General features: G+C 41.2%; 1 protein-coding gene across 1 annotated transcript; it reads left to right on the forward strand.

Moving 5' to 3' along the window:
* Positions 1-1,221: 1,221 nt before the first annotated feature.
* tmc7 (transmembrane channel like 7) lies at positions 1,222-12,138 on the forward strand. The gene is made up of 16 exons (XM_080463078.1): positions 1,222-1,649; positions 3,635-3,899; positions 4,035-4,183; positions 4,357-4,512; positions 5,790-5,875; positions 5,952-6,097; positions 6,195-6,342; positions 6,899-7,081; positions 7,162-7,307; positions 7,393-7,507; positions 9,394-9,491; positions 10,471-10,645; positions 10,744-10,874; positions 10,984-11,139; positions 11,225-11,303; positions 11,395-12,138. The coding sequence occupies exons 1-16, from the start codon at positions 1,409-1,411 to the stop codon at positions 11,602-11,604; spliced, it is 2,484 nt and encodes an 827-aa protein (XP_080319204.1). The 5' UTR covers positions 1,222-1,408; the 3' UTR covers positions 11,605-12,138.
* The last annotated feature ends 331 nt before the right edge of the window (positions 12,139-12,469 follow it).

Raw genomic sequence — 12,469 nt, forward strand, 5'->3', positions numbered from 1 at the left:
GGATAAATACAAGCCCCAGTCTTCACAAGGGAATGATTCTTTCTAATGTTACGTATGACTTTTCATCTCTGTCTGCATTTGCCATGAAAACGGTCACACAGAGAGAGTGTGTGTGTGGGGGGGGGGGCATCATCAGTGAATGGCGAGAATTCCCTGCTGTGTAAAAAGTTCTCAACACTCCAGTCATACAGACTATACACAAACAGTATTCGTTAATTTCAGTTGATGGATTCATTGTATTGATACATATGAATTCATGTGGCTTTTCTGAGGCTCATTTCAAAAGTCTAAATGCATTATGTTTTATTGACGACTCAGCAACATAAAAAAAAATAAAACAATCTTACATTGTCAATGTTTGCAGAACCTGAGCAAATAGTGGGAATAGGCCACGTTTATGAATCTTCATAACTGCAATTTAAAGATATATTACATTTTTTGCTGTTTTTGGTTTTGGAACGGTATTTAGTGACTTTCACTAATTTGCTTTTCATTGATTTTTCTGTTTTAGCTTTTTTATCCATTTTGACTTGTTTATGCCTTGTGTTTGTTTTGTTTTTAATTAGTTTCTAATGGTTTCATATTAATTTTTTTTTTTATAAATTGACATATACATTAAAAATGTGTTAATATATTAACTATTATGTTCATTTTGTTGTTTGTAACTTTATGATTGTGTTTCTCTTTTGAGGGATATTTTGTAGGGAAATATGTTTTTTATCTGACATGTTTCGACTGCCACTTCACATTTATTGTCCTATCTAAATATGAATTTGGTGTCTCATTCAAATTTTAATACTCTGGGTGTTCAGTTAGGTTCATTATGCCTCCAGTTTGTTTATAAGTATAAGAAAACACCCTGGATGTTCATATGTGTACATCCAGATGCACCCATACATTTATTTCGGCAGGTTGCAATTAGGTTTTCCTTTTAATATCTTTGTCAGTCATTTGTCAGACACGGAGTTGTATTTGATTGCCTATAAGTGACAGTTAATCCAGATTAAATCAATTTCTTTTATTTAATCACAGACAAATGTAAATAGGAACAATAGAAATCTGGACAGAAAATGCTGTTTTGATGATTTCAGCTTTAATCTCTGTCTATTTGTCTTCAAAACCAGTAATTAGAAAGCAAAGGATGAAGTTAAAGGTGTTTTTCAGAGAGTTATGGAGAAAAAGGGAAGGAGATAATGGAGATAATTGTATGACAGTTGATTCACATTCAGGAAGTTGCCTCCTCTAGGATAAGCTGTGTTATCTTCCTGACAGTAGGATGGTGTTTCGGATTAGGTGGTTTCCCAGTTAGCTGGTGATCGACTTCCTTTGGCGTCAGTGGTTGCCTCTAGTAACAGCAGATGTTAAAGTAAGACTGAAAAAAGGCACGACACTTTAAACTTTATTGTAAATGCGTTTAAACGGCATTCGCCAGGACAGCTATGGATTTCTGCCCAGTTTTGAACACCTGCTATTACCAGGACGCGACAGGAAGTCGGTCACCAGTTTAAGGGGAAACCATTTAATCCGAAACACCATCTACTCCCGTAAACGTCCCAAACTATCCCCGGTCTGTGGTAAACCACACTTTTATTCACCGGCCAATAATCACTTACTTCATGTGGAAGGAGAGACGATGGAGGTCGACTCAGGTAATTTTGTTTGTCTGTTTTCAGCTGCTTTAAGGTGCAAATGAACTTTCTTCAGCCAAGCAGCTAGTAACGTTAGCCTCGGACTCGGCTCAAATATCCCCCAAACAAGGACTAAAAACTCAGTCCTGGTTAATGATCTGCTAAAGGAAACCCTCTAAAAGATTATATTTGGTCTCTCTCTGTTTATATTTTGCCTTTTAATCGTCTCAATTCTGCGTTCACTTTTTTTTTTTTTAATTACCTGTGGGTTTGCTAGCCATCCTCCCGAGTTAACGACTTAAAAAAAGCAGAATAAAAACTTCCAAGATCAATTTATTTACTTTAATTAATGTCATCTCTTTATTAAGAGCAAATCGGCTATATGTCGGTACATGACATAGGTATTCATTCAGATTTGAATCAATGTAAGCAAGGAAAACTTGACATAGGCGGAATCACGATAGAACTGTTCAGTTAATTTTCAGTTCATATCGATGATTATCACGATACGTGATGTTCGTATTGATAGTTATCACGATATATATAGATAAATATCACCATGTGTCCAGTCCCATTCAGTTCATATCGATATTTATCATGATACATACAAATCAATAACACGACAGCTTTATGTCATGCATATTTCTGTCAATTTAAACTGAAAACACAATGTAAAATTATAACTTTGGATTGAACATTGGTTTTTATTAATATTATGTATTCATTATTGTGTAGTCACCCGAGAAATTCTTTTCTTAATTATAAATTGGTTTTTTTGTGGATTTAATCTTACTTACTATTTAATGTTTTCAAGCTGAATTTATTGCTTCCGTATTTATAATAATTATACTTGTTAAAGTATTGTTTGAATCTAACTGTATATACATAAAATGCAGCTCAGACTGCTTTCCAAATTAAAAAGGGTAAAACAGTACTTGAACGTCTAAAAACACCAGTTTTCATGAGGACAGTTCATATTTTAGTTGATAAGACTTGATAACGTATAACCTCATTCCACAAATGCCCGTTTTTAATCGATTCCGATGCTAAAGATATCAGTATTTACATTTTAGTTGTTATCTTTAGATACACATTTATTTTTTATTTTTGCTCTTTGATCTTATTTCCTGTTTTTTAGCGGAACTACTTCTGCTTCCACGTGGGTTTAGGCATGCTTTATATGTTCCACACAAGCTGAAGATTGTTATCAGAGGCTGAGATGTGATTGGATGACGGCTGGCGTCAAACACGGGGAAAACATGCAATTTCCCAGCAGACTGACCCGCCCCAAACTCAAACTCGTACCATTCTCGTGCTCATCACTACACTCATGTCAAGCACTTCCAGCTTTCAAACTCCTCCACCTGGAGTAGCGCACTAATTTATTATGAGTGCTTTGAGGAAATAGTAACACAGTTATACACAGTTTTTAGCATTTGTAATATTTACGCTAATTAGATGTTAAAACCTGGGAAGGACTGCACGCTTGTCAGATCTTGTTTTTATATTCACATTAGACAGTAACAAGTCTCTCATCGCCATACGAGACCTTTTCAATACGTTGTCCAACCCTCCAGCTCTTTGTTTCGTGGCAGATGTGTGTTATCTAATCGTTCCTTATCTCCTTCACATCTTACCTGATTTTAAATCCCCTCGTCCTCCTTCGTGCATGTTCTCATTTGTACAGGTAGGAGGCATCTCATAGCAATTCAATCAGCTCAATTGCACTTATCGTTTGTCTTTGAAGACATTCCGTCCACTTTCTTTTTTTAATTTGTTGGATAAGGTGCCAAACGTCCTTGGTTGTTATTTACCAAACTTACCTTGAGGTAAATGGCCTCATTTTGACATTTTACACACTCCATTGACAAAAAAAAGACAGTTTATTGAGATTGTATTTGTTTAGTTTTTACTGAGAGTCGATGGGACGAGACTGGACAAGATGTTGTCACATGACTCCCTTGACGTATTACTCACAAAACGCATCTGTATCTAATCCTTTCCAGTGTTCTACACCGATCGCAGCGGACGAATCACCAGCAACCCCCTGCTGGACCAGCTCCCCAGCTACCAGTCCCTCCTGTACCGCAGGAAGTCCTCGTCTGGCGGCGCCAAGCGAAGGAGCAGCACGAGGTCGAGGCTCGGCTCCTCTGGCAGCGGGAAATGGACCGTGAACACTTTCAACGGAAACAATGACAAACACCGGAGTCAGCCCGAGGAGCGGCCCATCAGAGAGCTGCCCATGCCCATGGCGGAGAAACGCAGGAATATGTAAGCGCCACATCATCCAGCTCGTGCATATCCGCCCCGAATGAAATGTGCTCTTGTACCGCGAGTCTTACCACAGGCCGCGTACGACGAGCTAAAATATTTCAAGCGCGCTTGTTTTAATGTGCATCATTTTAGGGTACAGCGCCTGGAGGTGGCCGGCGAGTTAAGTAGCTGGAGACAGTGGAGGAAAAACACCGGCAGGTATCTGCGGCGGCTGAGAGATGACGCCGGGGAATGGCTGAGCTCCCTGAAGCTCTGGAGGGGAGACATCCACCTAATAGAGGGTGAGAGATAGATAATGATGGTGGGACTGTCACAAAACACTTTTCCTCAGCCTCCAAGGCGTTCATTGATTTTTGTTCAGCATCAATGCATCCACGTTTGTCCCGACGTGAAATCTATCAACTGAAGTCTTTTTGTTCAAAGCGTCCTCTTTGTCTCTCTCGTCCCTCAACAGGGATGTTCGGCACGGGGATCCTCTCCTACTTCTCCTTCCTGCGCTTCCTGGTCATGCTCAACTTGAGCATGTTTCTGCTCATGTTCAGCTTCGTCATGTTGCCCATCATCATCGCTCCGTCCGCCTCAGGAAATATCACCTACAACCACGATGATGGTGAGACGCCGCTCCGGTCTTTCAGCCTGTTTATCAGTTGTGTGGTGAATAAGCGGAGGAAATCGCTGCTACTGATCACGCGCCCCACAGTAAATAGTTACTTCTGCACACGCTCAGTAGATGGGCAATAACAGCAACCCTAATTGGGAGCAATTTAGGGGTTGAGTTCCTTGCTCAATGAGACTTGGGCAGGGCGAGATTGGGAATCTGACCTGGGAAATGACTCGCCACTCTAAAACTACCTCCACCAACCTGTTAGTGGCTGAGATTTATCCAGCACGTGAAGATTTTGTCTTGAAGCTGATGCGCCAGAGTCGAGACCAGCGAACGAGTGAATGGGTTTTAGTTTTAGTTCGACGTGGGTTTTAGTTCCATGTTCTCATGGGAAAGCAACTTTAGTGAAAGCAGATCCAAAACTGCAGCTCTTGTCTGCACTATATAGAGTAGGGATGGGAATTGATAAGAATTTTCCGATTCCATTTTCGATTCTGTTTAACGATTCGATTCTTTAGCAATTCTCTTTTCGATTTTTATTATTATTATTAAGATTTTTTTTTTAAGATTTTTAAGATTTTATCAATTCTTCTAATGATTCCTGAGTATTTTTTTGAGAGGGAAAAAAAGCAGTTTTCCACAATCTTCTGCACCAAAAGGAACAAATGTATTTTTTCCAAACATGAAACTTGAATTAGAATTTTTCCCTTAAAAAAGAACAGTCAAATGTGTATTTGCCTTCATTGGATGCCCCCTGGAATTTACACTTTTTCAAATTTTGTGCTGTTGACAAGTTAACCCTCTCTGGGAGGTCGGAGACTGGAGAGGAATGTGGAAGTGACAAACGAGGAGGAACTCGTTCTCTCGGTCTGCAGGGAATGCTGTGTTTTCATATTGTGTTGGTGCTTTTTTTGAGGGGATATTCAACACAGAATGATCAAATACATAGATATACAGTAGTTATCTTCTACTAGATTGTGTATGACTACACAGTAGATACAATACACAATTGATCAATCGGAACCGGTTCTCAGTCAGAACCGGTTTTCGATTCCCATCCCTAATATAGAGCACTTTTTTTTTCTTTCTTTTTTTTTTTTTAGCTCCATGATGTTTTTGGATTATTTATTTACAGCAGTGAACCGGGGAGACTGATACAAACTCCTGTAGCTCAAGTTCCACGTGTCAAGGAGGCGGACACCCACACGTAGGCCACACGAGGCAGGTGGTCCTAATGTTATGGCTGATCTGTGTTGGGGTTTTTTTGTTTGTTGTTTTTGCAGTTAGTGATTGCAGCAAGTATCCCAGCAGCGCTCGCAGAGGTCTGGTCATCTTTCATGAGCACATCACCGATCTGCTGTCCGGTGGAGTACGTCCCTGCACCTCACACTAAATGCCGTCCTCTGATGCCTTCTCAGCATTTATCTGTTGTTCTCCATCGGCAGGGCTTCCTGGAGCGCACCTACCTGTTCTACGGACATTACAAGGCGGACAAAATCCTCTTCCCAAAAGCCACGTATAATCTGGCTCTTGCGTACCTGCTCACGACTGTAGCGTACCTCTTCCTCAGTCTGATCTGGATCGTTAAAAGGTACCGAGCAGACAGAGTGCTTAACGGGTCAATTGTATTCACAGAGAAACGGCTTCAAGTTGCTCTTTGTTTTTTTTTTGTTTTTTTTCCCTTCAAGATCTACCAAAGGATTCAAACGTCACCTGGTGCAGGATGAGGATTGCTTCCAGAGCTTCTGCAACAAGATCTTTGCCGGCTGGGATTCCTGCATCACCAACGAGAAAGCAGCGACGCTGAAGCGAAGCAGTCTGCTCTATGAGCTCAAGGTCAGTCTGTTTTCCTGCTTTTTGCTCATCAGGATTGACCAAAGGTTATGAGATGAAGTGCAAAGACGGCGGCCACGAGCCCACCACGACATGAAGGCGACATGTTTTCAGCATTTCTGCCATTTCCACGTATACCAACTTCGTTTTCAAAGCATCGCCGTGTAAAAGCGAAACCTCTCTCAAACGATGGCGCAAAAAACGACGCATTGTTTCTTGAAACGTTGTGCAAACGGGCCCATAGAGGCCCGATGTTCTAACACCATGAGACGAGACACGCCGACTTGCATCCAGAGGTCTGCTGCAGAAGACAAACCTATGCAACATGGGCTCATATTGTTGTGGCTGATTTATTTAACTGAGAAGTTTGGACCATCATTTCTCTGACTTGAACATACAGATCCGTGACCAACTAATGGAACGTTTCTCATCTTCATGGAGTTGTTTAAGATACTTTGTAAAATGTTCCCGCTGATGTATCCGGATGATTTTCGCTTTTATTCGATATGTTTTTGGAAGAAATGTAAAAAAAAAACCCTCCTCATTGGGTCGTCCTCAGACCGATTTGGAGGAGGAAAGGATCAAACAGAAAATTGCAGATCGCACCCGCAAAGAGAAGTGTCGGATTTACCTCATCCGCCTCATCCTGAACATCTTCGTCATCGGCGTGCTGGCCGGCTGCTTCTACAGTATATACCTGGCCACAATCTTCTCCCAAGAAGCTCAGCTGAACAAAGTCAAGGTAAGGGGAATGCGAAGCCGTGGATTTCTCCTCCCTGATAACTTTTCTCATCACGCTCTTTTGCTTTTGCTGTTTTGCAGGTGAATTTCATTGTGGATCTCATTTATGAGTATTTGCCCTCCATCGTCATCACGCTGGCCAACTTCATCACGCCGCTCCTCTTCTCGGTCATCATCAACTTCGAGGACTACTCCCCGGCCTTTGAGGTCCGCTTCACTCTCATCAGGTCTTAACTTCACGGACTTAACTTCTCTTGTTTTTTAATATCGGCGCGTTGACTTCCTTAATGAGCTTTTCGTTTCCGTTCACAGGTGCGTCTTTATGCGGCTGACCAGCATCGGAGTGTTGCTCTTCTCTCTCTGGTCTCAGATCACACATTGTGAAGAGGAACCGTGCGTCTGTGGCTACAACCATTTACTTTACTCTGTGAGTACTCTGCTTTTCTCTTGAGATATACTAACGCAACGCTTTGCGTGAGCGAGTAATGAGATGTATTTGCGGTGAGTAGTTAAATTTCTCCGTATACGGATTGACCGTACGTTTACATGGCTATGGAAATGTCAGTCCACATCATTCAAATTGAGCCGGTCCATTTCATATTTGAATATGTGCGTGCCTACATGTATCTTTGTCTTCACCTCCACGTGAGATGGAGCACTCGCAGATATTTCTGTATTACTTCTGGTTAAGTTTGCCCTCAATTTAGACTCACAGGCTTACACTTGTCATGTACAGGTTTGTCGTCACTGACCATCATGACAGTGTAACTTCGTGAAAGGTGTATATCAGCTCAATGTGATCACACTGAAATGATTTACATGGCTATAGTTTTGCATGCAGAAAATGTAAATAAACACGCATGCAAGTGTAATTCTGCTGCCGTATTAGCCCGATTCCTAATCAGTGTTGGGAGTAACGCTTCACAAACGTAACGCAGTTACAGTGACTTCTCAGTATTTGGTTTAACGCAGTATTAAAACACATTATTTTTAACATTTCGGTAATCTTGTGCTCGTCACGATCTCTGTAATGTGCGTCGCTCTGCGTTTTAACGCGATCAGGCGTTTCCTTCAGGTCCTCATCCTCCTCCAGAAGCACTCAAGCTGCTGAATTCTGGAGCAGCTGAAGTGCTGCTCATTCTTTTCTTGGGAAGACCATTAAAGCAGGGCATTACAATAATCTAAGTGACTGGAGAGAAAAGCAGAAGCTCCTCCGTGCTGGCCAGAGAGAGAGAGAAACAGGCAGACTCTGGCTCTGTTCTTTAAGTGATAAAATCCTGGTTGTTATATTCTTAATATGGGAAATCAAATCCAGGGAACATAGCTCCTAGAGTCAAAAGAGAACGCCCAAGATTATAACACACTGCGAGCTTTTCCAGGCCTGCAATGACGGTCAAAGCTTCTCTCTCTCTGGCCTTCGGCGCCAATAACTAAAACCTCAGTTTTGTCTTTGTCGAGCTGCAGGAACTTGTTTCCCATCCAGGACTTTAAATCTAAAATACAGTTAAAATGGTGTCTAGTGACTCTTAGTCTGTGGTGGAGTTTAATTACTAGACATTGTCATGGATTTGGTCACACTGGTGCCCTGTGGAACTATGGACCTCAGTTATGTACAATATTTAGTGTGTAGTTTAAGGATTATATGATTAATCCTGCCTTTGATGGCCCTTCTCTTGACGTATGTGATACTATAGTTTATATAATGCGCATCTCAAAAGTAATGTAACGTATTACAATTCAGAGACAGTGATATTGTAAAATAATTGATTACTTTCAAGTGACAGAAACCAATTTATATAATATATTCCATTTTGGAAGTCACTTGCCCGACACTGTTCCCAATCCAATACACGTTGGGTTCTTTGCCGTGGCTCTCTCGTTGATCTCTGCTTGAAAGTGTTTAACAAGTTTGACGCTTTTAAAGACTTGGGCTCCGGCAGAAAACACTTGTTTGTTTTTTGTGATGGAACCACACACCGGTGTGCGCAGAGAACAATACACTATAAACGTCCACAATTGGAGCACGCGGATATTCGTATGGACAGACAAAGGATTTGGATCGCTATTACGTTGACTGCGCCAACAATAAAACGGCCAACGTGGGGACGGAGCCCCAGCGTTTTCATAAAGTTTGCATGTTCAGTGACTCTAAGCGCCGTTGCCGTGTCAACGGACCCCAAAGCACAAGAGAAGGTTTAGTGTCTTCGCTTGAACTTGTTTCCCCCCGTAGCCTTAATCCGACAGCGTGAAGGTATTCAAATCAATATTTCCTTGTTTTTTTTTTCCTCCCTTCGTTGTTTGTCGTTGACGCAGTGCTGGGAAACCCGCGTGGGCCAGGAGATGTACAAGCTCACCGTGTTCGACTTCATCATCATCGTCGCCGTCACCATTTTTGTCGAGTTTCCCCGAAAGTAAGAATTCACTTCTGCATGATTTACAACCTTCACAGACCCGTAAGAGGTCTTACATTTGGTTATTTTGGACAACTACAGATTGATGTCACATATTATATTACACACATCTCAAGAGGTTTTGCATCTGTCCAATTTTTAAAAACATCCAGTTGTACAACAAGACATTTTAACACTCAAACTTGACATAAACTTGCCTGAGTTGAGGCACGAGAAAAACTACAACATCCAGTCAAAAGGTGACGGAACAAAAACAAAACCGCAAAAAAATATCTGAATAAATACTTTGTTTTTCTCTCATCTTTCATGACCTTTTGGTTGATAAAAAATCAAACGAAACCAGCATTTTGTTTTCAAATTGGTTTAAAAAAAATATATAAAAAATCTCATTATCTGGCAGCGTAATGCTGCTGAAACGTTAATGTGTCATTATTATTAATGAAACCCACAGTGTTGTGTAACGGGAGCCGACCCTCACCCAAATCATCACTCCATGACACTTGAGATGTGAAAATCATTTGTTTTGTTGTTGTTTTTTTTCAATTTTAAATAATAATAATAAGGTAAAAGCAGTCATAATCCTTAATTATACAAATAAGGAATAAAGTCATGCATGTATTAAAACACTATGAAGTTTGAAGTTCTCTGTCATTGCTTTAAAACAATGAAATGCAGTTTAACAACTCTAGTTTTCCACAATAGGAAGTATTTAGGACATTATTACTTAAGTATACATACATATTCAAGTGTGGGGCTGTATTTAACACGATATACATACAACTTGTATGCATGGTGCTCTGGTACTGTTGGAACTATAGTCTATTATAAAAGTCTACGAATTTAGTGTCAAAAGAAACCATCAATTTAGGTACAGCCAGTAAAACCAGTGTTGAAACGTGAAACGTGTAAATAAAAGCAGTGGAGCGTGTGAAAGTGCGAGAAGCTCACATTCTGTGTTTCCTGGCGGCGTCCGTCGCAGGCTGATCGTGAATCACTGCCTGGCCAAGTGGTGGGGCCAGCAGGAGTTTGCCATCCCTCAGAACGTTCTGGAGATCGTCTACGGTCAGACAATCTGCTGGATCGGCACTTTCTACTGCCCGATGCTGCCGGCCATCTGCACCATCAAGTACTTCTTCATGTTCTACATCAAGAAGGTGACACTTTCAGACAGATTCAAATAGCAGATGAATGTTTCATTTGCTCACAGCTACAGATTTTTTATTTATTGTCCCCCCCCCCCTTTGCTTTGTAGGTATCGTTAATAAACAACTGCCGCCCGGCCACACGTCCGTTTCGAGCATCGAGCTCCAACTTCTTCTTCCTCGCCGTGCTGCTGATCGGCCTGGCGCTCGCCTGCCTGCCTGTAATAGCCAGCATAGCACAGTGAGTAACCACCGTACTCTATTATATTATCTGATTATACAAACTTAAGACCCACCATCATATATATATATATATATATATTTTCTTTCCTCTCCTTCATTCTCAACAGGATAAACTGTTCCCAGGCCTGTGGACCGTTTGTTAGTTACCGCACATCCTGGGAGGCGCTGCCTGCTGCCGTGTCTCAGCTTCCGAGCGGCATCAAAAACCTGCTGGAGGCTCTCTCATCGGAGGCTTTCGCTGTGTCCTTCTTCGTTGTTACAAGGTATGTGTTTTAGTTTGGCCCGATACACATAAGATTTCTTTCTTTCAAGCTCTGATTTGAAACATTTTCTCCCCTTTCCCCGTAGCTTGGCCATGTTCTACGTGATCGCGCTGGCCGGAGCACATAAAAAGGTCATTAACCAGTTAAGAGAGCAACTGGTCCTGGTAGGTTTTTACCGTGTTTCCTTTACTTCACTGACTATCTTTCATCTCCTGTGGAATATTGGGACCGGAATCTATGGTTTGTGTTGCTCAGGAGGGTCGTGACAAGCGCTTCCTGATCCAGAAGCTGTGCCAGGCTCAGAGAGTCTCTGCGTTCAGATCTCCGGGGGCTCAGTCGCAGCAGCTCAGGAGCAGCAGCAGGGGCAGCAGCAGGAGCAGCCCGAGCTACCACACCAGCTTCTCCAACAACTTCAACGAGGGGCTGTTCTTCACACACTCGCCTCCGGATTCCACACACGTGTGAGGCACGGACCTCACCGAGCAGCATCCAGTCAAACCTTTCCTGGTGACAACACTACAACTTGCTCGTGTCTTTGGACCAACTGGCCAAGATGAATGTTGCCTTTTTAATGTTACTGGGAATGACGATCACAAACCACGAACAAGCAGCAGCACTTAAGTATTTTAAAACCAAAACGACGTTTGGTCAATTGTGGGTGTTTTTTTTTTTTTTTTAGTTTTCCTTCTGAGAAGGGCTTGAATGGCTTTAAAAACACTGGACTTTTGTGCACTTTTTAAAATAACACTATCTTTTGTGTTTACAGGATTGTCTGCATACTTTATTTTTTCTTTACAGTGAACATTTATTCAATTCTGAATCTTTATGTTATGATGTTTAAAGATAATGTGTAATCATGTTCTAAGTAACACTAACCTGAGTAAAACTCGCACAACTTTGGGATTATGGGTGTTTTAAAAAAAAAAAAAAAAAAAGTTTTACTTTGTCATGTCTTTGTATTGTTGGCAATTTAAAATTAAACTATATGTGTGAATTGAGTTTTGATGTATGTTTGTTTTTAACTATTTTCTAATCAGCACATGAGTTAACACGGACATTCTTTCAGAACCTTTGAGGCTTTTTTGCACGTTTTCCATAAGTGAACTTAATGAATGAATAAAAGAAAAATACATTTTGTTTAATAAATTGTTCATATTGTAAGATTTTTGAACAATTGCCACATAAACAAGTTTTGAAGATGCATTGCAAGTTTAGTAGACAACGGAAGTTCCTAATTTCTTCTCTTTGGGGCCCCCTCAGGTTGCCTTTTAAGAGGCTGCGGACCCCCATTTTCAATCTCCCAACTCACTGAACATCATCATCACAGTGA

Source organism: Lipophrys pholis (assembly GCF_963383615.2).
Source record: "Lipophrys pholis genome assembly, chromosome: 5".
NCBI classification, from domain to species: domain Eukaryota; kingdom Metazoa; phylum Chordata; class Actinopteri; order Blenniiformes; family Blenniidae; genus Lipophrys; species Lipophrys pholis.